The sequence below is a fragment of the Euwallacea fornicatus genome, chromosome 30 (genome assembly GCF_040115645.1).
Source record: "Euwallacea fornicatus isolate EFF26 chromosome 30, ASM4011564v1, whole genome shotgun sequence".
Classification (NCBI taxonomy): Eukaryota; Metazoa; Arthropoda; class Insecta; order Coleoptera; family Curculionidae; genus Euwallacea; species Euwallacea fornicatus.
Window position 1 is genome coordinate 2,726,320 of NC_089570.1, and position 26,166 is coordinate 2,752,485.

Consider the following 26,166-nt stretch of genomic DNA (forward strand, 5'->3'; position numbering starts at 1 on the left):
ATCGCAAGTAATATTCTTAAATTTCTCTGTATACAGCACGGTCCCGTGCAATGAGATGTAAAAGCGTAAATATCATGTTTTTCTCTACATACTACATGGTGTATATATGGTTGCCTATGATAAAACTATTACACTAATTTATATTCAGATCCAGGGTAAAAGGAAACAATACGAAATAAAAACATAAACTTAGAGTAATAAATGATATTAGATAATCACAGTCGGAATATTAATATTTATATACATACATATAATTTTTAGAAGAGGAAATTGCTTATTATAATAACACCCAACCAACAGCGCACAAATTTTACATATCTTACAAACATATCAATCTAATAATTTTAGGAAACTTAGATAGTAATGATACTGTAAATGGTTTAGGAATATAAGAAATAATGAATTATTAACAAAGGAAAAAGAAAAGACAAACTTCTATAAATAGTTTCGCGTTCTAATCAAATGGGCCGGTATAAGAGTACGCTAATTTTCCCACCGAATTGAATATAGCCATTGGACGATTTTCCGACAGACCTGTCACCGCCACCTAAAATCCTTTGCTTACCTGTTATGTTTCAGCAATGATCAGCCACGGTAACTGATGAGCAGAGACCTGCGCTTTTCATATTTCTCATACGAACACCGAATATCCCAAACCGAATAGTTCTGATGGTTGATCTGCTATTCAATCACGCGATTTGCTGATAGTTTTATAACTATCAAATCATTTTAGGGAATGCTGGTAAACTAGAATTTCGGGACATGCAACTTAAATATTTTTATAGCGATACATATACGACGGGTTTTGCAACGGATTACAATTTCATCGGTTTACGTTATAGTTCACGCATGCGTTTTGTAAAAAGTTTGGCACGAATCTTCAAACTATCACGGACTGATCATGGATTGCTTGACGAAACAAACCTATTAAACATCGGTGCTCTTTGCTCTTTTATGCAAAACAATTGAAAAGTAGATCAATTTGTGATTTTTGTCGGTGTAACCGCGGTTTTTTCGGTGTTTTGTGCAAAATTGCGACGTCTTTGGGGCCCGCAATATTGAAAAATTGCCAAACGAAGGAACGAAAAGTGAGAATCATCCTTATTTGGGTGATTTGTTGACCAACAAACAATTAATTCGTTCATAAAAAATAATCGGCAACTGGCAATCAGTCGCCATCTTTTTCTCGCGAGTTTTTTCTTTGATTGTAGAGTTCAATTTTCCAAAAAATTTGTTGTATTGATTGGTCAGTTTCTAGTGCAAAGCTCTAGGAATTTTGGTGCAAAAATCCTCAGCTGGCAGAATACTAGGTAAGTCATTTATTTGTTCATCAAAAACGTCTTCAAATACAGCCTCATAACGTTAGTTCAGAGTTAAAGGCCTCTTGTTGAAGTGCATGTTATAGGCAGACCTTTTTCAGGGGAATTTGAAGAAAATTTACTTTTTTTTATTACTATTACATCCATGATTGTAATTCTATCAAAGAGCATACTTGATACTTAAATTATTCTTAAAAAATTATTTAGCAGAACTAGAACCTCTAAGTTTTGAGAAAATTTGACGTGGTACAACTGGTGAAACCCTGATACTTGAAACATCCCATGAGAATAATATTGCTGTCACCGAGGCTGTCATCAAGTCTCACAAATGAAATAGATTTGCCAGCAATGCTATTCTTATAAGATGGTTGAAGTTCCAGTTTAGCTGAACAACTTTTCTATATGTGGTCCTTTAAAAAGTTGAAAGATGAATTCACAAAATGCAAGATAGTTGCAATATAAAATGTAAATTTTTGTAATGTAACATTTAGTATATTTATCCTGAATTTTCTCTTAAAAAGTATAAGAGTTTTGTAGTATTATATTTAATCATTTTCACTGAAACCAATTATATACCCTTACATAAAGACCCAATGACTTTATTTTTTGAACTTTCTAACATTTGAACTTGAAATTTGATATAGGTTAACTATTTCAATTTAAATTTGTTGTCATCAACATCAAAGTTAAAAAATTATAAATGACAGCTGGATGCTAACTTGAAAAAGATTTTTCATTGGAACACATATACATAATTTTATTAATATTTATATTGAAAAATTAATAAATCTGGGTAATAATGAATGTATTTTTCCAGATGCTCTTAAAAAGGCTATAGTGGTACCCATTTTTAATCATTTTAAAAATAGAAGATAAAACCAATGTTACAAATCATACACCAATTTTTCTTTTACCAGTCCTTTTAAACATTTTTCTAACATGCATACCCTCTCAACTGTCATCATCATAATTTATGTTCAATTTTCTTTCTGAGGGTCAGTTTGGTTTTAGAAGGGGGAGGGGTACTGTCCTGGGCGTACTGGACTTGGTATCTATTGTAATGGACCCATACAAGGACAGAGAATATGGTATATCTTAGTTCTACAACCTGAGTAAGGCTTTCGACTGCATGTCTCATTGTCCCTTGATGTTTAACTTAAAGTAACATATGATATAGTGTGTTTAGATTGCAGAGAAGGGCTATTCAGGTTATATTTGTATTGAAGGGTGTATTGCATGTAAGATAAATAACAAATAATGCACCTAGACATTCTGTTTTCGACAATTATCCAACAAGGGTTAGGGATGACTGCCAAAACCACAAGCAAGACTTAAATTCTTCTTCTAATTAAATTAATAAAATTCTGTTAGATACCAGATCACTGGTCTATTTTAGTATGCATATTTGTGCAATTTCAGAGGTATATAGTTGAAAGTATTTTCAAAGTATCCCAAATATTATAAAATTAGGTATCTATATCTATCTAGTTATGATGCCTATATTTAACTTTTTTGTTACTACAAATAGGAAAAAAACAAAGTTTGGAGAGTTCAAGTTTCATATTCAGTGTCATATTATTTTATTTTCTGGGTCAACCATTATTTAGTCCTTTCTGATTTGGCACCAATGACTAAGCACAAAGTAACTTTTTTCCTAACTTATTTTTGACTTTTAATCAACCTTCTGACAGTAATAGATTTTTTTATTTTTTTTAATTTCAAGTTGTGCCTAAAATATTTCTTCTTATGAACACGGTGTGAACACTAAAATAACTCTTATCAATATATAGATGGAAATCAGGGTTAGTGATGTTATATTTTCTTGATCAGAGTACTTCAATAACATAAAGGGAAAATGTTGTGTCAATAATAAATAATGATCTAGATCCGATTCAAGAGGTAATTTTAGTTTCCAGAATCCAATTTAATCAGATATTCGATATGGCGGAATTGAGATTTTGGTTAAATTAGTTATATCAGTTAAATTGGATTTGGAGGAAGTGTGGAAACTACAATTGTCTCTAGTCCTATAATACTACTTGCTACTTATTATTGAGTCAAAATACCCTATTATTCAGACAACATGTAACAAAAATATCCATTTTGTTACTTTTTAAAATCCTTTATGACTGAATTTTTTCTTTCTCTACAAGTATAAATATCTTTTGAAGTATCTTCCTTTTGTGCAGGGCGTCTTAAATTCAACTTTGAACCTGCGGATCTTCATAACCATAACAGATAGAGCTTTGGTTAAATCAAGATAGTTACATTTTTCAGTTGTGATTAAAAGCCAGTTTTAACATTTTACAAGTTTCAATCACTTTAAAACTCTAATATGAATAAAAAATTTCAATTTCTATGTTTATTTTTCTCTAACATTATTTTTGAATATACAGCAAAACTAGGGTTACTTTCTTGCAACAGGAATAACTCCCCAGCGCATTTTTGATTAGAGGACCACATTTAGAATTTTGAAATAGAAAGATGGTATTTCAAAATCAAAACGTCAAATTTTTAAAATACGATGTTTTGAACACGAAATCATCCTACGAAAGGGCTATGCAGAACAGGTCAGACATCCATAATCCACTGCCAATAGCATGGGTTGAGGGCAATGGGTTTATTTTAAATAAAAAACTGACATTTGAACCTAAAAAAATGTTCATTAATCACCACCCCTTAATTTTTTATATTGTTTTTCTTATTTATTAGCAAGTTCAAATGAGACTTTATCACTCAGTTTATCGTTAAAATAAAATAGTTTAAAGTGATCGTTTCCTACTGTGTTTCATCTAAATTTTTCTAAACTTCAGTTGTATAGCATTTCCTGGACTAACATTGATTTATATGATCGGATGTACATGTTTAGAAAGAAAATAATACAGCTAAGTTTGCTTATAAAATCAGTAAATTTTGATCTTTTACAGGGTCGAATGGCGTCTCGAAAAGGCGTTGTTCGAAATGGCAGATAACCGGAGATTCTCTGGAGGCGGTAAGTGGAAGTTTCGTCTTATTATTGATTTATTAAACCTAACCCTGCGGAACTAAAAATAGGCATGTGGAGGATCTGTGTCACACTTTAGTTGCCATATTCTCAGATTTGCACCCGCTTCCTTCTTTTGTCACATGCGTAGAAGTTGTAGCTTGACGTAAATTAAGTAGGTAGAAAAAGTGCATGGAGAATACTGGTATATTATGTCGAAAGACTGTCATGCCTATAGTCAGTTGATCAGAAACGTAGAACATCAAAAGTCACGTAATTGAGGATATGAATTATTTAGCAAGTTAAGAGGCGTATGTTGCAAGTTGGAAGGCAAATCGTTTGTGAAAATAGCTCTTAAAGTTGAAAGCTCGGAAAGTAGCGTGATCTGGTGTCAGGTAGATGAACCGATTTGCACGAACATTCGGCCTCAGTGTTTAAAATTCAACGAGGTGAAAGATTGCCACATTTCTTTCCCAACGGGAAGCGGAAAAAAATCAGTGGCGTAACCAGTAATTTTGCTGTTAGATTGTGTCTTTTTAGTTCTGGGGATTCTAAAAGTGACTTTATATTGTAAGTATCCGATAAAAAAATATGATATCGGTTACTGTCGAGTAGTTTATTAAAAAAGAATAATTCAACTCTGTTGAAGTTTCACCAATCGTTCATTACCAACCCCAAAGCACTCTTAGGTTCTGTTATTGAGTTCGGTCCCTCTCAATGTGCAATATGTATATATAGGTATTAAGTGAAACTTTGAAGCAATTATTTACATATGATTTTATCATTAGACAAAACGTAGTTGTGGGGGTTAAAACTCAAGAGCCATAACGGCATTTGGCAACGTGGCGGATGGTAAATGCATCTTCGCCACTGGGCCACTTGTTGCATACATAGCTGACCAATGATGTGCGGTCGCTCGGGCCCGATCCGTTCTCAGTTACTGCGATTTCCTCCCGTTCCGACAATGCGCTCTTGTTATTTGCCGCTTTCAGCCTTCTTCGCGGATTTGGCAGTTGCGAGGGAACTGTAGTCAGTTTGAATTTTCCCATGGAGGTTCTAAATTACGGACTAAGAGTAAACGTTTGTGGATGAGAAGATTATTTGAGAAACGCGAGTTTTGAGTATATTTTTTAAAAGTTTTAATCCAGTGCATTGTTTTATATTTAATGATTTTGAGTTAAATCATTTCATTCGGTGATAATAGATTCCTTTTTGATACAGAGTTGGTCTATACGTCGAGTATTTATAATTACAACATATGTCTATTTTTGAAGAAGAAAAATATGCATTTCCGTATATATATTGCAGTAAACGTCACAATCCCATTTCTTTTAAATTTTTGAAGGCATAATTTCTGTAAAACACTGTTTCATTCTTTTTATTGCGGATCGTCTTAAAACGTATAGATTATCAATCTAGTCAAATTGATAAATGTCTAGATCAATCCAGTAAACATATAAAAACAAAAAAGGCCAAAGTCGATCCCTGCGAATATCAACATGAGCATTGGACCAGAAAAATGACTCATGCAGCGGGGAGCGTTGTTAAATTATTTATTTTAAATGACTTAAACTTTGAATCTGAATTCAATGAAATTTCTAAATGAATGAAATGAAAAATTCAATGAGAAAAGTGAAAGAATACGGGGAGGGAAAAGAGTATAAACTGAAATGAAGGAGTAGCATGATACAAAGGGCATGTACAGGAGGTATTACTGATAATTAGAAATAAAATTGTTGCGAGATTCCGCTTTATAGAAGATACAACTCTACCAGAAACTATTGATAAAGAACTATTAAACGAGCTCCTAAGCATACGGTGCAATATATATTTAAAAAAATTAAAAAACAAGTTTTATATTGATATAATAAAGTAAGTGAAGTTAGTAGCTCATTTGAAATTAATTGTACTTATGGTAGGGAGGATGGGATTGTTGTATTTATAGTAGGGATTCTTCGTCTTTCATATAAAACGTTAATGGTTAGAAATATAAGTGTGTAGAGTCAAATTCAGCAAATAGAAGGAATATCATAGTTTCGTAATATGAAACTGAAGAGGGCGCTAATTCTGCTTGGCGTGTCATGGCTTGCATCTTCGTGGTTGCCGTCTTTGCGCCTTCGCGGATAAAGTGCAGGCGGTCGTTGTCGATGTTTCTTTCAGTGGTTCTCGTCAGCCATATTTTGACGCTGATATGTAGAGCACACATTTTTAGAAGCTTGTTGATTAAAATTAATCAATATTAATCTAGCGCAACGAGTACAGAATATACGCATAAATACCTGCTACAAAATTCAGGGTTCACTTTGCGACGATTTTTAAGGTCAAATACTGCAATGACTTTTTCAGTTGAATTATTGTATATTCACCAAATTGTCAAGAATCGAGCAAATTTCATAACGAAAAGTGAATGATTGATGCTTTATTGCTACATGCAGAGCTATAAGACGTATTTTTGTCACATATAGAGGAGTATGTAATAAAGAAAATATACATAAATACTTGTTACAAAATTCAAAGATCAGTTTGCGATTTTTAAAGGTACATTTTGCAATATTTTCTGAACTAAAAAAATCGAGAATCAACCAATTCTCATATGAATAATACACATCAGAAGGGATTTTTCACTTTGTGATAATTAAGGTTGAATTATAAGGAGGTTTTAAATTTGTTCACCACAATTTATTTGTTCACTCAATTGTCACGAGTATCATCAATTGCAAAATATTTAAGGGTGAATTGCGAATGGCAACACATTTGAGGTGTGCAGATTTGTTGATAGTTCCACATCAATCTTAATACAATTTAGGAAAAAATCTGTTCTCAGTCTTTTGTTTCCATTTTGGCCTTTCAGTAATAGTGACCTGTTCGTACTTGCAGAGCTATAAGACCTATTTTGGCACACATAGGAGTATGTAGTTCTATAATACATATACACGCATATAAAACAAAATGCGCGCATCGTGCCCGATCTAATCGGGGCACAAGACACCCTGATCGATTCCCAGGTGCATGCATACAGTGCCAACGGAGTCGGTGATGGCAATGGCGGTTCGCGGGGGACAAAAGGGGGGTAGCTGTTGAAGGGGTTTTTTGGGGGGGCCGAAAGTTCCTCCTGCCCCCTCGGTCCCTTCTGTTTCCGCAGCCCCGTCGGAGACTCTTATTGACCCGATCTCGCTGGATGTTAACGGAATCCTGCTGGATGTTGTTTCTGCCACCGATGTGGTGGGGATTTGTTCAAAACGTTATGTGTATGCTTTAACTATTCAGAAGGGCATAGGCTAGCTGCCACAGACCTCATGGCTTTTCCCCGAAAGGGGTTGCCACAGTTTGAAATTCTCTCTTCCTGGTTCTTTAACTTTCGTCTACTTTAATGGGGGGATTTTTAAAGGAAATTAATATGAAGTACACATATTCAATTTAAGTGCATGGTGTGTAAAATACTATTCCCTTTGTGCAGAAGACCTAAGGCGCCTTCCAGTCGAGGGATGGCGCGGAATAAAATACTTTTTGTTTCTTTTAAAGTTTCATAAGAAAATCAATATCGTATGAAATTTACTGCGACATCGGATGTTGCTGGGCGGTGTCTTTAGGTTATGATTCGAAATCAACCCGCATATTACTTATTGGTGGGAGATAACAAACTTTAGTTATTACGTCCATTGCGAAAAGGGCGAATTGTTTACCAGTTTTTGACTAGAACAGATTAAGGTTATCAATTTGACGTGACAAGACCTAGATATTATGATTTTTGCTATATCATAATTTTTCTTGTAAATCATAAATGAAAAAATCATCAAATACGTTTTGAGGTATCGTCCAAAGCCGTTAAATTATGTTTCAATGAAATTTATACAGCAGGTGCAAACACTATTAATGTAAATGTAACAAGTGTGCACTACATTTTTTGTTTTATACTTCATAATGTATTAAATATTTTTTTAAATATGCACCGGTCTATACTACTGATTCTGCATGAAATGATTTTACACACACAATTTATTTCTTAGGTACAGAGAAGTTAAAGAAAAACATAAACTTTTTGATATATATCGTGAAATTTTTTTTCTTACTCACCAAATTAAAATGTGTCAAATATGTCATGAGATATTTAGTCACTTAATTCTGAAATAGTTTAATATTAGAAATAACCGTAGGTACGAAATGCAATGGGTTGAATAGTAACAATTTTGTATGGCATTATTCTTTACCCTCTATGGCATTGAAAAAAATATAATTTTCAAGATGAGTGTTCGTTCATGATTTTTGGATTTAATTTATATTTATCATAGAAAATTTTTTAAATAAATTATAAGATATGTTTTAATTCGCGTTAAAATGATTTACTTATAAACCTGATTTAACAGTGATATTAGACATATGTCACGGTATCGACTGGGGGCCAATAATGGTCTTACGTCTTTTAAAGGAGCACGGCGGAAAATGTTTTTGAACAGCAGTTATTTGCTAGAATCTCGGTCAACAGCCGTTTCATCGCGTGGTCTGCAATTGCGTGTAACTTGATTTTTTACAGTGCCTATTTTTATTTTCATGTTTATCTTTAAATTTCATTATATAGGTGTGTTGTGTCTGAAGTTTATTGTCTTGTGATAACATGCGCATATGTGTTTTATTGCTGGTGTTTAAATTACCTTCCAGTCAAAATGGAAAAGTAAAAATTTTTTTCTCAGTCAAATATCTCGTAACACATTGAATATTTGCACTACATTGAATTCTAGTCATCATTATAACGACGAAATATTTCGTTTCGTTTTTGCGCCACAAGACTCAGTATAATTTTCTGATTTCGGAACATAGACAAACCTAATTTTAACCTTTATTTTAGCGTATTATTATAAAAAGCTTTGCAGTGTGTGCAACTAGATGGATACATGTGCCCACTAAAAATCAATGTCTTCTGACAAAGACTCTATACGTAGGTACCCACATTAAATCCCTGTAAAATGTCCGCGGCTCCTCGTGGGTGTCGAAACTGCCTATTGATTTTCTTATCCTGGTTTTTCATTACGCTCTTCTTTAAAAATAACGAGCTGGTAGAGGAATATTTTTTCAAAAGGCTTTCCCTAAAAGTCATATAATGGTCGTTCAATCTCGTCCAACATCGACGCCCTTCGAGATAGGCATCACGGGCCGCACTCCAGGTTTCCCTTAATTCGCCTGTTTCCCTAAACTTCCGATTCGCCCTGTTTCACCCTCAACTGGGTCAATCCCACTCAGAGCCGTTTACTCCTTGCTAGACAGAAGTTTTGATTGCTGCACAGGCGTTCAGAGTTTGACGGCGAATTTTCGAGAGACCATTGAGTCCAATTCCACATTGGTAATTACTTGGTATTTACCAATAACTGTTGTAAAAATAAATACACTTTTTGCAGACATTTTTTCGAGGTAGAATAATAGTTGGTTCATTTTTTGTAATTATATTTGAATAGATATATTAATAGTAACGTGCTTTAGATTAAAACCAAACAATTGAAATTTATGTTTTACCGAATACTGCATTTTTTGTGATAAAGTTGTTTGTTGTCATTGCGCAGTTAATTGATTCAGCTTAACTCAGGTTTAAATTCTTACAAATTTCTCTTGTGATATAAGTGAATTGAAAATACCTTAATATCCGTTAAGTCAACACAAAGTCTTTTTTATTCTTAATAATTTAGGCACAATAGACACAGCATTTGATTGGAAAATGACATTTAAGAAAGACACTGAGATCTCGTTATTAAGTTTGACAATTCTTCGAGCCACAGATATCGAAATCAATATTTGCTTTAGAATAGAAACACATCTCTCCGGGCATCCTAAAAACATGAGCCTTATTTAGAAAGAAACGTATATAAGCGACGTTTGGGGTTTACATAGCACGTTATATAATTCTTCCGATCGATAAGACACCGTCTCTGAATGCACAAAATGCTTCTGGCTTGGGCTTCCCTTTACATCCCAGGAATAATATAATTTTCCTTGGCGTTAAGGGCGAGGTGTCGTGTCGGCTTTCCGAACACGCCCTGTATTCAAAGGAAGGGCATCATGACTGAGAACATCCCAATATGCAGATTGGAATATTTTTGATAAAAATTACTGATTTATTCTAAATATAGTGAGTGCACAATTAGCTCATTGATTGAATGATTTAAATCTATTTCGAGGTAATATGTTGAATTTGATCATAACATTTTACAATAGTTAATGTTTTATTGATAAATACTATAGGTATATTCTTGACAATAGGGTGATTTGAATTTATACCACAGCAAATATATTTGATTTATATGGTTGAGACAAATATGTTAGTATCCCTAGAGTATTTGGTTCTTATCTCGATTGTAATCTGCACTGCGTTAATTTCGGTCCAAATGGAAGTATTTCGCATAACGAATTAATGTGCTACGTGGTACATTTAAAACGAAACGATGATCTCGTTCCACCTCAGCTCATATGTTCAATTTATTCGTGTAGCTGGAACACATCCCGGCTTTATATTTAGAAAGAAATGTACATGGGCGACGTTTGGGTTTTACATAGCACGGTTATATACTTGCCCGGCGATCGATAAAACCCCGTCTCTCTGTTCTGTATACACACCCTGCAGCTCTCTCATTCAATTCATTACATAAATCCCAAATTACTCCACACCACCGCAAAGTGGACGGCTTTGCTCGTAACGGCAACGGCAGCATCACACAGCCCAGCCAATTGCGTTGTTTTATTTCTCTATAAAGGTCGAAACGACCTCACCGTGTCTTCTTGTTAGACTATTGATTTTCGGACGTCTTAAACTCGAGAATCCATACTTAATGCGTAAACATATCTAAATTCAGTCCGGTGTTGTGTTTAAATGGGGTAAGTTATCGCTTCTTTCTTTAGCCTGTAGATTTCCATTCTAGTTGGGCTGGGGTCTCATGCCGTTCTCCTGCGCATATCTCAAGTGGTCCAACCCTGGTAGCTTGCTTAAATACGCATTGCGTCAAGGATTGAAGCTCATCGTTCTATACCAGGTAGAGAAGGTCTCTGTCGTTTCCGACTGTAAGAATAAGATAAGAGGGTGAATTCAAGGTTGTTTTATTGCGGAGGTAGCCCACCGTTCATTGGTAGATCAGGGACGATGTACTGACTTTATGTTCGCATTATTTCTGGATTGTTTAATTAAGATGTAAATTGGGCTGCTGAGCAGGTACAATCAACCGTTGATCCATTCTCTTTGATAGCTTTTGAATCAAATCCAATTGCGTCCTTCCTGTAAGTTTGGAAGAACTGTTCAAGCAAGTCTTGTGCGATATCGCGCACACTCGAAATCGGCACTACAGTTCTGCACTCCCTTGCACTGCAGGTCTGCACTTCCTTGCATTGCGAATTTCGGGGCGACGTTGGTTAGGAATTTGAAATTACCGTTTCATATTCTATTCGTATAAGATACAGATGGAACTTGGATCGAATCTACCCAATTAGTTCAGCAAAATCTCTAAATCAGTATCAAATATGTGTATAGATGTTTTAACTACTGTTTTTGGTAATACAATATCTGACATTGTCGCCTTAATTTGAGTGAATTTGTGACTTATTCTTGACTTTTCTACCGGAAGAATCTTGGGAAGAACACATCCGAAGAAAAATCCGCAAAAGCTCGCTTGAAAATCAACTTCATGTGTTTGACGGTGTTCTCGAGTCATTATTTCGTGCTGTGCATTAACTCTTCACTTTTGGTTCCGTATATTAATAAATTGGAAAAATTTACCATCCTGAACAACCCGATAAAGGGATAGAGATAAAGTTTAGTTTTGAGAGAATGACACCATACATGTTCCAGATAAAAGATGCGTTTCAGCATATATAAGCAATTCACACAACTGCAAATTTATCTTTTAATTTGGAAGTACAAGAACAGTTAAATTGAAGAAAGGCTGTAGTGGCATTAGGAATGGAGTAATACTTGTTAATGTATCAACTACTTTAACACATGGAAAATTATTTTGAACCGTAACTTCATCACCATAATGTTCACTCAATAAAAAGAAAAAACACCATTATTTAGAGGTCAATTTCAAATCTGGCAAAAATGGATAAAACGTTGAACAAGTGGGACTATCTTCAAGGTCGAATTTCTAGGGAAATAAGAAAGGAATCATTTACTATCGTAATATTCAAAATCTTCCGAGTGTATTCGTAGGTCCAAGAGAGCGTTACATGCTTATCTATAGTTCATAGCGAAGCCAACCTTCTGATATGGGGTAATTCAAAAGTTCGATACATCCCTACATGAGCTAGTGTGCCGGTTCCTGTCGCTACAGGTAGGCAACTTCCTTGTGTTCCACATGGACCATTTCATGTGAAAACGAATTGTCCGAAATATTTCAAGAAAATCCTGTATCTGAATGATGGCTCGACAGATCATCCAATCCTTGGGCTTCCCAAGTCCGTGCGAATTATGCATTGCTCGGATTTGAGAACACAATCGGATGATCTTGGATTTTGGATGCCAAACGTGGTTAGGGTAGGAAACAAGAGTAAGTAGATTCTTTCTCGTTCGCAAAATGCTGATGGATCAGATCGTGTGGGTGAAGTCGCATTCAATTTTTCCCCTTGTTATTCTAGAAAGTGGTTCCTATAGACTGTCCCATGTGTAGGTCGTTTAATTCTCGTGTAGGTGCTCAGCTTGAGATGAACGCCGCCATTTTCAGAACTCGGCTCGAGTTGATCGTGACCAATGGAAATTAGTATAATTCTCGCATGGTAGTAGATTTTACCCATTCACTATCGTTCTCTCGCCATAAGGTAAAAGTCCGATGGGCTAAAATTTTACATCTATGAGTAATTCATCTAGACAAATTTAACCTGTGCACGCCAAATCAGCGGGCGTTGGAAGCAAGAAATCGCCCTTAACTTCAACAAGCGGATAAAAAGCGATAGCGCTCCTGCTGTTTGCTGTCGCGCCTGTCAAAACAAACCGGCAACACCGCGTATAATTTTCCGGCGACCGAAACCGAGGTCGCGTAGTGCACCGGCGACTGCGGTTGATTGTGAACGCGTTGCTTCGCTCAGCGTGGAACGACCTTTAAAAATCGCGAATTGTGTGTATGTGTATTTTCGCGGAGCGAGTAAGACGCTCGAATATGTTATTCTATCTTTGTCGCGTTTTGTCCAAGTCTTTTTTCGAGAGATTTGGCTCGATTGCCACTTGAAGGATTACGTGTCGTTGTTGTTTCCCGGAGGGATTTTGAGTTTCCCGTTGTTTGGTTGTAAGGATCAGACCAGCAACACAAATTTAATGGAAGTGATGGACGATTTTCTCTTGGGAGTATCCTTCTGAACCACTAGTAGAATGCCATGGCTGTACTTAGATCTTCATTTGGTGAGTTTACTAACTTTTCTTTAGCGTCCTTTACACCTTATAACCCGGTATATTTGGGTCAGAGTCACGGTAAAACATGTTGGATATTTTCCTAATGTTCAAACAAGTGACTTGAAAAGCAGCTTTTAACGCCAGGTGCTGCTTTAACACTCATTGCAACGTAGTACTGCGTGCTGGTGGTACTGGAGTGATGTGCTGAGAACTAATTGAGTGCTATCACTCATAATCCCAATCGCGATAACGGATGTGATATTACAAATGCTCGAAGAAAGTTAATTTTAAAGAAGGATGGTTTATCAGCGTTTAGCTTCTAAGTGATTGTCGTGATTTTGAGTTCTAGTTAAATTATTTACCATTTCTTGTTATTTCCATGTTTAATCATATTAATAAGCAGGTACGAACGCGTGTTAATTTAAAGCAACAGTACTCTAAATATACCTATGCACTTGGAGTGTGTAACAAAAGTCTGGCTCGAATCGTGTTAAATTTTGTATAGTCTAGTATGAAATCACGCCGGATTGAATAATGTCTTGTCACCACGGTTGTCCTGCATACTATGTAATTTTCTTTTTTTAGGACATCTTATGGGCATTTTATTTTATTTTTCCGTTCTCCGAAAAATTCTCAGCACTATTCATATCAAACACTTCGTAGAGGTTTCAAGAAAATTTAGTTCACAAATAAATAACCATAATGTTTTATTAATATTGATATTAATATTTTACTTTAACATGTCTGATTATGTGCAGTGACATTGTCAATTTGATTTGTAAAAATATGTTTTTATTGCGCATGCATCATAATAAACGATTATAGCATGCTGCAGCGCGCATAAAACGGCCTTTGTGACACATGCATGGTTACTGTGGAAACAATATTAGAAATTTAAATTCCGGCATGTCTAAACTCTATCACAACATATAATTCATAACACTTTAAGGAATTGTAAGCAATTAGTTGTAATTATGATGCACTTGCAACAAAAAATATTGAATATGCGTGCGTTCGTAAGAGAATTCAAAGCCCGTGTGGCTTACAAAATACAACGCATAACGGAAATGTCGCGCTTGCTTTGAAAATTTCTTATACACTGATATTATAAAATAGTAATAATTTAACAGGCGCTTAAGCAATTGAAATTTTAATGACATTCAGTTATGATAAGCATGGCAACATGATAACAATGCGGAACTCATTGGATCCATCATAAATTCGTACTTATGCGTACAAAATCTCCTAAATTTCGAATAAAGTCTAAGAAGTTTGGACGGTTGTCATATGCGATCTGTCGCTATCCATTTTTCTGATTTTGCTATTATCCTTCAATCCTGTTTCAACAAAATAAATACCACAAGGTGGTACTGTCTCACGCCCAACAGTCGCACAATTGCCAAGAAGTAAATCGAGGACCGGTTTAGTTGACTCGGCAATAGCGAAGAAAATTTTTACATTAAAAATCCATGGGAGCATAAGCCAGAGAGCCAATAAAATCCGAGATCCTAGTCGCCGTAAGCAAGAAAACAACAACATGTAAGCGTAATCTTAAGCGGTTGATGAACTGTACCAGTACTATTATAAGTACACTATTTCAGTTCTCGAATTACGGTACTATACGCTCATCAGGTCAACGTGGGCTTATTAAAACGTTTTGCTTGAATTCTGCTACACTTTTATTTCTGCGATCCAGCAACAATTTTGCCTTTCACTATTCCCTATAGGTGTCAGTGAATAATCTGGTTCAATTAACATCGATTTGTGAAACGTGTGTCAGCTCTATATGCAAGATGGCGGCAGTATTAGTTTCACTGACAACAGATCTTAGTTTTCTCTACGGAGGTGTCTATTAAGCAATTAGAACATAGTTGCATGTCGAGTGTGACTTGTCAGTTTTCAGACCGGTCTAGTATCAGTTGGGTGTCGACTGAATAGGGTGCATTGTCAAGTGTGAGTTGTCAGGCCATTTTGGTGTCAGTTAGGTGTCGACTGAATGGGCTGCACTGCCTAATGTGAGTTGGCAGGCCGTTCTAATGTCAGCTAGGTGTCGACTGAATAAAATATGAACGAAATATAGAATAGACGCCACTGCTCTCCAGGTTAAACAGAACGATCCGTCATCGGGTTGAAAATCGTTCGGCGGGGGAGAAAGGGGATCTAGATTCTCTCACTCGCGTCGATTTGGCCTGGGTACAGTCGCGTCAAGAGTTCGTGCGACATCACATTCTCACGGCCGCTTCTCCGCCAAGCTGTGTATACAGCCTGAAAATGTTGGCTCTTCTAGGCTCTCGCCCCCCCGACCCCCGGTCCTGCACCCACGGCCTTCCGCTAAATGGGAAAATTCCACGTCAATAATCTACACTCCATGCTTGCTCACGGTTTGGCTTTCCGTTCGGTCTTCTACTTTCCCGAATCTGCCTTCGAAAGGTGTTTGCTTTGGTATTCTCCGGCTGGGTCTTGAGTATCAATAAAGTTCAATCCTGGAAAGTAATTTACGGGGAATGTGGACATCCGCATCAAATGCCAGAAAATGGCCTCCTGTAAATCTGTTGGCCTGATCTTACAAAATGTTATAATAAAGATAAAAAAGAAGTGGGCAATTATGTCGTCCTCATTGTGTTCTTTTATATGTCTGAATACTTCATTGATACTTCTTGCACCGGCTCTTGCTAGTGAGAAAAAGTTTATAAATTAAACTAGCAACTGAACTTTGTGAAGGAAAATATTTATCAATAAGAAAATGGCTTTTGCAACTAAATAGATTAGGAAAAAGCTGGACATGCTATTATGTTCAGTATAGAAATCCGATTGCTTTTAAAAATGATACGGTGTTTATTAGATCAGATTGCCACAAAATCGATATGAAACCCAATGGTCTTTTAGTTTAGATATTATGGATATCTGACAAGACTTCAACAGATTGAAAACACTCAAATCCTTCTAATAATATGAGGGGAAAGTTACATGGTTTCGACAGTAAATTTGAACATAATAGCACCCCAAGCCATGTTCAGGATTTGTGAAAAGGACCCTTGGGGCTAAATTCCTGAATCTGGGGAGTAGGACGTTCCCTAGGAACAATATTAAAATGGTGCAATAACATAGTACGGCACATGACGGGGGACTACGGAAAACAAATTATTTGTAAAGTATATTTGAAAGTTTTTTAGGAGTCAAGGTTTCCCCATATGCAAACGAATATCTTTTGTCTCATTTTTAAGAAATAATAATTATCTAAATATCAATTTTTAAGACAACATTCACAATGGGAAACTACTCATTTACAGAGAAGAAGGTATTCACGGAAGACTTTTCGATTTCGTTTCCCCTTCACGAACTGGGGATCGTATCTGGAGCCCTCGAGTGCAATCGGCAAACCGCCGACAGGTTGGTCCTATGTCTGAATGTACGACATCCAGACTTGCTAGCGAAGCCTTACTCTCGCGTGGATTCAATTCAATGAATCGCTAAAAAGGGACTTTTGAAAAGATCTGTTTCTTGGTATTGTTTTTTTCTTTAATACTTTCCAGCTGGAAATATTGTGGATAAATATATATATATATATATATATATATTCAGAGTGCATTTAAAGTGGCACTCATGTTAATCAGTATTTTGATGGAAATCCTGTGAGCTCTACAAAAATAATTAAAAAGTATTATTGTACTGTTGTTGCTATACAGGATACTACAATTCTCAAGAATGTATAGGATCTTCTAAGAATAAGAGAAGCAGATTTTTTAAATTACGAGAAATGTGCACAATTTGATGTTAATTTTGAAATCAGGTTTAATATTCGAATCGGAAAAAAATTATTCACAAAAATGCCTAAATATAAGTGCACGCTTTTCGTAGGAGCATCCCGTATGAAACTATGCATTCCTTGGTCCATTTGCCATTAGATGGATTTCTATACAATAGTCATCGGAGTTGTGTTAATAGGTAGCGCTTTACTTATTTTTCAAATCAGCTCGGATAGCAATGCAAAAAAGCGACGATATTTATAAAGAGGGTTAAAATTCCATCCTAACAAGGTGTAGCCCGCCCCCATTTCATTTGAAAACTTCGAAGGGAAGGGATTAAATTTCCTGCCCTGAAATACCTCCCTCGATTCATTTTCTTTTTTGTTAAGTTAACGTCTTTTTCGTTTCTTAGGACTTGTAGAATGTAGGGCACCGGATTATTTCTTCGACGGTGAAAAATATTATCTGTGTATGTTCCTGCTAAGCAGTACAAATTTACATTATTTATACGTAGCATTATTGCAGTGATGCTACAAATTTCCCTTGATCCAAAACTACCCAAACTTGCTGGTTCCCGTTGCTGGCTTCTGTCGAATGGATCTAAAATTTTCTGAATACCTGAAAATATTACAAATAAAATAACTTTTCATAATATTTGAAGCTCGATCTATAGGAAATATTAAAACAAATCCTAGAAGGCCAAAGACACTATTACTTTTCTAAAAAATTAGTTGCTTTCTACGCAAAAAAGACACTGATATATTTAGAAGTCAACAATGGAGTTAATCAGATTTCAGTTAACACATAATATTAAGTTATCTACTACCGTGGAAGAACCGAAAACCAAGGAGCAAAAGAAAACAGAAGCTCCAAAACAGGCTTCGGCTCAATTGCCAATAGATGCATGTCGCCTAGAATCGAGAATTAAAAAGGTGATGGATGTTCAAAGATCCCGATGCTGACTTCATGTATTGATGATGTAATGTGAAGATACTCAGATAAACCGAGAACTGTATGGTCTGGGTTATTGAAGCATGTTTCACTAGATTGATTGCAGAACCGAGTTGTACGATTTTATGAAATCTGAAACCTGTAAAGATGCGTGAAATAACCTCTGAATCAATGGTCATTTATGCCAGAAATAACGATGTAGTCGAAATACTGATACCCTCATCTCATTGTATATACTGAAATATAAATTTACGAGTAAAAATCTAAAAAAAAACCAGTAAGGTTATACTACGCCCCTGTGTCGCTCCGGTCTCACCCTGGAAATTACATCTATTCCCGACCGAGAGTGTTAAACTCGGTTTGTTCAGTGCAACGCAAGGGAAGGCGGATAAACGGCACATCACACCGAAATGGAGCAAAATCGATCCCGCTTTGTCATCGGATCCCGGCGTCCTCGATTCGTTTTGCACGGCGCGCCGCGGCGCCTACACCGACGGCGGCGCTTGACCTTGCTTCTTGCAACGTCGAGGGCGTATAATCACGAAAAGCGACAGGAGTATGGAACTTTGACTCTGAAGCGAAGTTAAAAATGGAGCGCATTTTTTAAGTCAGTTTTTACTGTTGCAGACTCGGTAACAGATTATTATTTACAGGACAATACCGTTACGGACAAATACTGCTCTTATTATCATTCAGCCTTAAGAAGGGTGATTTGGTTTTATTTTACGGGAATACACAGGATCGTGATTAAACCATTTGAAAACCCGCCATTGTCTCACAAGTTAAATGCAGTAATATTGAACGGTAAATTGCGGATAAAATTTGCAATAATTGGCCTCTCTGTGTGGATTTAGTAACGCGGCGACGATCGATCACTGCTTTCGTAAAATGGCGGAATAAACTCGGGTTCGCAGTTTCGTAGGCAAACGACCCGTGGCCGAGCTACAGCCACGTAACAAGATCGTGACAAAGCAAGAAAGAATACGAAGATGGGAGTAGAAAAGGTCGCATTAAGTGCCCTCTGTCCCCCCCGTTTGCTGGCACGAGCAATCAATAGACAAGCTACCAAACAAGCTCTCCAACTCAAGGGTACATACGCTCTAAGTATGTGAAAGCTTTTTGATAAGCCTTAATCTCTTGGCAACCAGTTAGATTTCCATATGGTATTTTATGCTTCCAACACACTTGAAACACGTTGTAATTTGAGAAACTTATAATTGGTTAAATTAATACATTTTTTTTTTCACAAGTCATGAGTATAACTACATTTTAAAATATAAAAAGTGATATTTAAATTTATGATGTTACGCAATAAACATTTACTAATACGGAATGTTTATGAAAATACTTTAATAGTATACAGACCTGGTCAAAGTTAGATAGTTAACAGTCACAACTTCAACACGATTTTAAATCAAATAAAATGTATCGGTTCTCAGATATTTGTCGCCATCATAATAAACGTTCATTATAAGGTCTTTTTTAATTCTCAATCTGAATGCTTCGGGGGGAGGGGGTCAATATCCTCATTAAATGTGGTAGCTTGTCCAACAGAGGTCCTCGATAAATAGTGGCGTTTTTACTTTTGCTAGTGCCAGATATTTACCTCTAACTTGTCCACATCTCGAGTAGACTAACAGTGAAAATCTCGATTTATCTGGTATGACTCGTAATTTTGGCAAAGGTGACGGAAAGACTCCCAAAATATGCTAATATGGAAATATCAATATGTTGGTAGCACAAAGCTACTCTTTAACATTATCCTTGTATTTTAGTCCTATAACATCACTCAACAGTTCAAAAAACAATTTGGGTCACAACTATGTCTCCAACATAAAATACCATAACTAACATTAAAAAAAAAAAACATATCCAAACTTTAACTTTTTATACTGGAAAAAAGTCATGTAAAATTTTTTTGCAGGTGAAGAAACTAGGATTTAATTTTATGGATACATTAATTGCAAAAAAGTTAATTGTTGTGTTTGCTCAATCATTTGGAGAAAATGTCTAGTTGGCATGTAGTGCTTAAGAGATTTTTAACGGCATTTAATAAAAGGTGATCTTTGAAAAAATTGTTTAACAATGTTTACCAATGAGAGTATGCTGATATGGTCGTTATTTATTGGTTTTGCTAACAGTAACAATAGAAGATTTGTCAGAGTTTACCGCACACGAAGATTGGTCACTTTCTCGTCGAGCAGCTGGCAAGATGATCCTACAAATAGTACACGTAGGGTATCGAGGAGACTTTGCTTCCTCTTGCTGTGGTTCGGTATTTACTGTTACTTATTATGGTAGAAAGCGATAAGGAAGTTCGTGTCAATTTCTGTCATTGGTATTTAGAGATGTGCGCAGAACACACGCAATTTAAAAAGCAGGTCATGTGGACGGATAAGGTGACATTTACGCGTGCAGGAATTTTTAATTCACGTAACTCGCACCATTGGGTTCATGACTATCCATCTGCAACTCCTCATTTCCATGACCAACATTAATTGTCATTTAATGGTTGGTTGCGATCAATGAAAAAATGTTTAAGCCCTTCTTTATTCCAAATATATTGAGGGCAGATATTAAAAAAAAATGAATTTCACTGTTTGATAAGACGCTTCATATATTTATAACATTAAATAATAGTATCGTTGACTGCAAAGAAAGTGTTACATAGAATACGAATCACTTTTCTATTCGCTCGGCATAATGCATGTTTCAGCATTGATAATGATTTTTCCACATAAACTGATCTCTCGATCGTCATATCACCAACAATTTTTTTGTTGATGTTTCTTTTGCTTTTTACTATTGTTTCCTTTATCTCACTCTATAATATCGTAAGTACCATGGAAACCAAGAAATAAATATCCCAGTGGGAATTTTCCTTCTGGTAACGCAAGCGACAAACATGTTCTCCTGGTAATCACAAAAGGGTCCACCTTAGCCCTTTCTACCTTCCATTTAATAAGTGGTACTAACCCCCTTTTTATCTTGAATTTTTTTATTTCTAGCCGGTTACCCCTTATTACCAGTCTTAAATATTCATAGTCTGCACTGTTTACATGCATATTCTTACGGATCAATATTGTCAGAATCGCAAAACGCAGGCGGCCTGGAGTAATAGCACACTTGCAACCCTCTACCCTCTCATTAAGGTTCTCATTTCGTATTTGCGTGTTTCCTTCGAGAATTGGCAGGCGATTTGAATTAAAATTTTATTAAGAAACCTCGGTTTTTGAAGCACTAAAGTGTTCCTTATTGTTTAGCAGGTATTGTAATTTTCTACTTGAATCGGCAAAAATTATATAAGAATTTGTTAATTTTTGGCATTACTCTGTAAATGCTCGCCAATTAAGTTTCATAACAATGAGCAAAGCCACGACTTGGTGATTTGGAAATATGTGTCTAGTGATTTTAATATTGTCAAAAGTTAGGTTGACAATATTACGTAAAATTAGTTGACGTTTTATAACGCCCTTAGTATACTCATCAATAGTCAATTCGTTCGTTCGCGCCGCTTTTCTCGACAGACTTCCTGCGTCAATATGCTCTCTTTTGAAACCCCTATCTTAATGTACTATTACCGCACGTGATAGCTGCAATCAGCGTGCGGTAAAGCATCTCATTTCGCACTTGCTAGTAAACACTATTACATAATTAATTGCGCATTTTTTTAATCATTTACAGTAAAAGGTTTTTAACAATGATTTCAATCCTGATGACTACCACTCAACTTGTAATTCATTGTAAACCATTTCTCCACAAAGTTAAGATTCGGAAATCTGTTATTAATGGGTCTGTTATACAAATCGAAATTGAAACCAATGCCTCAAGGGAGGCCTTACGATAAACTAAAAGGAAAAGCATTTTCGAAGTTCGTGGTTTTGTATCCCCTGATCCGAAATATTTTTTTACTAGGAATGTTGTTATTGTAAATTCCTGTTTGACAGATTTGGGAGGATAGTAGTCTCTAATCGACAACAAATTATTTAGTATGTTATTAAAAGGCGCGCAGAAAACATTTTTACCCCAAAAGACAGGCGAAAACGTGTCCGACAATACGATCGCCCTCGACTTTGTGTCACGGCGGTGAGTGGCGTCGGGACGCCCTCGGGAATCGTCGTCGACCGACCGACAGGTTGCTCCACTTTTCGTTCTCCCTCTGGCTGAATGCCGTTCGCGTCTCGGATATTATGGTTTTATGGGGGAGAGCGTTAATGCGGGGCTTTTTGTTTTTAATTGACGCTTAGGTGGCGGTCGAATTTATTTTTGGAGTCCTGAAGAGAACTGTCACAATTAGGAAACATTTAGCTGAGAACTATCTTGAAGATATCTTCTTTTCGAGATTCAGAACCGGTTTAGTTTCAGGTGTCCTGATCGTCATGCATAACCATCAATATGACATATAAATATTTGAAGGTCAATACTTTCTTTCTACTATCATGACACTTCAAACGTTCGAAGTTGTTAAGGCAGGAATGGGAATTCGGGACAACTTGAGTCAAAATTCAACGCGCCCATCACAGGTCCCCTGGTCCTCAATATTCGGAAATGAACTAGTTAAGGGCGTATACACGAGATTTGCAACAATATGGCGGCCGGAAATGGGTCCGTTTTCTGCACTATACATACAATTTCGCTTCAAGATGACGTCACGAGGCAATCTCGCGTGCCGTGTCAACATTGATCGGGTTCGGGGGGGTGGTTTTTCGCCACCGTACTTCCTCTTGCCCCGCAAAAGTCCCCGATCCCTAGTTTCGGTTCCGGGGGTTGGGGTGGGGGGAGGACGGTCGGGGAGGAAAGGGGCGGCGGCCTGATCCCCGGCAATTACGGCTTCCAGATGGAGCCACTGAAAATTGAAAAAGTTCCGGCGTCTCTGCATGGCCAACACCCAACATTCAAATGTGCCCAGAGTGATATAATATGCGATTCTGATGGCGGCCGGAGATTTTTTGGGGGGGCTCAGTTGCTATATTCTTGTATTTCTGCCGGTGGTAACATAATGAAGTGATGACGTAAAGGTCGTAACAATTTGAATCAAGTCTGTATGGAGCATGGAAGAAAATATTTTTTTGACGTCATTATTGTCGCACAACTGACGTTATTTATCATCTTTGCTAAAATGACTAGCCTAATGGTCAAAAGGTACAAAAATTTTTAAGAATGATCAAAATAAATGTTTAAAGTGATTCTCTTACATGCTGACAACGGGTAAGGCGATATTCAAACTTTCTCATTTGTTTTGTTTTACTTGAACTTTTATTATTGAAGCGAATGATAAAGAAAATTTTTCAAGAGTCTTGTAATGCATCCTATTCAAAAATTCATCATTCTGTATGCAGAACAACGTGCTCCTTCAAATGGCGATTTAAAAGATGCTGCTTTGGTTTTAAAAAAGACGAAGTGACATTATATATGTGATAATAGGCGCGTTATAAAATATGTTTTTTCCTCGGCTAAATATTAAAATTGTCTATTTAATGTTATACATCATGAATTACCCGCTTTAACCATACATTTTTCGATTGTTTTACTTTAATAATGTATAATTTTATATATGTATATGCAACCAATTCACTAAACACGATATTGTTCTACTTGACGCTTACTCAACAGGTTGATGTAGGCCCTAAAACATTAAATATGTGGTCATCTGTCTTCATATCATGATCCTGTCACTGTCATCACGATAAAATTTTTGAAGTAGGCAACTTCCGACTGAACATAACTTCTGTGACGAGAGCCGTCGCAATCCAGAAGAAAAATAGGCAACTGGCATACTTCCAGCAATACTCCCATAAATAGCGGGCGGCGTTTGGAATTGAAATTATGGTTTTCGTTGCCCACGAAATTTACTACAGGGAGCAGAGATTTCTTGAATTTGCTTTCTACTTATTAAAACTTTTTACGATTTCTTTAATTTCGATGTCCTGAAGGCCAATTTCAAAACGCTTCATGTCCTCATCAATAGTCTTACCAATTTAATGTCGGTGTGTAATGTCGAATGTTTAACGCATTAGAAATTGGTCGACCAACTTCTAGTTTCTTTCCTTTCCTCTGTACATCTGACTTACTTCCTATCCGTTTCCCTGTTTGTTTCTTACTCATAGACAGGTTGCCATGGTTTAACTGCATTCACTTATTATATCGATATTTTGGAACCGCAATGCAATGCCGCTTGTAAATGCAAAAGCTAGATTCATTAATGATATCGATACTTTCGATAAAACAATACTTCTGTCGAACCAGGTACAATATCGAAAATCGATCAAACATGTTCCTAGCTAGAATATTCTTTTCAATACTACTATACAGAAGTACTAATCTGAGAATTTCCTTTCGGAGAGTTGTACTTCAAAGAAATTTCGACAAAAAAGCGTGACCTTTTTGCCGACCCTGTAAGTTTTCATGCGCAACGAATTGGGCTTTCAAATACCCTACCTGAGATATTTAACTTCAAATAAGAGCTATAGATTTTCATTGTCCGTGTCGAAGTTATGATATTGTATATCAGAATCTGGGCACTTAGGAATTAATTTTGAAGTGTCTTCCTGAGTTTATTCCTTTATTCAATACAGATTATATGTATTGAATTGGTTCCAACATAGACAAGAAATAGTCTGAAATGTTTAACGTTCGCGTTCTCAAACATTTATAGTCGACCATTTGCGAATAATACTTTCTTGTCGAGGAATAAAGGTTTTAGTAAATTAACACGTTCAGGTATATGTGATGTGTGTGCGTAATGGAATTTTATTGGACTCATTCATTTATGAACATTTATAAACTGAATCGTTTCATAAACCTAAACATTATGTATATGCTTATTACATAACCAACTCTTATGAACAATAAAGCTTGTTGTTTGTCGACTGATCGCCTTGCCGTTTGTCGACACCATTCGCCAGCTAAACGCTCTAAATTTCTTTCTTAAAACTTATCAAAAATCTGCTATAGTAACATGGTTGGTTGGTCTTCCAGTTCTGCATTTGTTGGGTTTTCCCTAGAACCCGATTTTGAACTAAACATTATACCAGGATCAATTCGTATTGTTTGTGTGCTTTGAAGTAGAGATGGTGATTGTGTAACTGGTAGAGAGTAGAGTAGCTTCCGCCTTAGTATAGTAGACTGGTAGCTGGTCCTTATGCAGGTCGCTCTTTTCCAGGCGCTGGAGTGAAGATGGAACACTTCCAAGCGGCGCTCGACCCCCGGAAACAAGAACTCTTGGAGGCCCGTTTCTTGGGCGCTAGGGTAAGTTGCTGCAGAAGCAGGATTTTCTTGTTTGAAAAATTAATTAGTCGGAAATATATCAAATTTTATTTTCGTATAATTCAATAGGAATTCGTCTACCTTTCAAATTATTTTTATGGCCGCATGCTCGCTCACTCTTAAATAATAACTGCAAAACATAAAGCATGAACTACCGATATGATTGGCAAAAATATGGCTGTGTAATCAATTTGAAGTTCCCGCGATAGATGGAATAATACAATGAGTTTTATATAAGCAGGAGGTCGAAACGCTAACTAAATATAATAAACATCGATTCTTGATCGATATACATGTACGTAGTTATTCGTATTTATTTTCGGAGTTAGGTGGGCGGCACGTAGAGCAAGTAACCTAGAAAATTAGCTGCCTTGGCTGTGTATATGAGTTTGCGATTTGTTATCGAGTTTGTTTGCAGAAAAGAGCATTTTTTTTATATAGAATAGGTATATTTTTTCACAACTTATAACCATTTTAACAGATTTTTGTTTTCGCCATATTATGAATCCACGATGAATCTTCTATATAATATTTCTAAACTAGAAC

General features: G+C 36.3%; 1 protein-coding gene across 8 annotated transcripts in view; it reads left to right on the plus strand.

The window, feature by feature from the left end:
- The first annotated feature begins 944 nt into the window (after nucleotides 1–944).
- Nucleotides 945–26,166, plus strand: part of Tlk (Tousled-like kinase) — a 57,835-nt gene continuing 32,613 nt past the window's right edge. The window contains exons 1-3 of one of the 8 annotated variants that reach the window (XM_066298428.1): nucleotides 945–1,310; nucleotides 2,331–2,407; nucleotides 4,247–4,311. In XM_066298428.1, the coding sequence (XP_066154525.1) occupies nucleotides 2,380–2,407; nucleotides 4,247–4,311 (93 nt within the window). In that variant the 5' untranslated portion in view covers nucleotides 945–1,310; nucleotides 2,331–2,379. Of the gene's footprint in view, nucleotides 1,311–2,330; nucleotides 2,408–4,246; nucleotides 4,312–12,793; nucleotides 13,667–25,516; nucleotides 25,603–26,166 lie in introns of those variants that run through there. The other 7 variants (XM_066298426.1, XM_066298430.1, XM_066298429.1 and 4 more) reach the window with 7 other exon arrangements.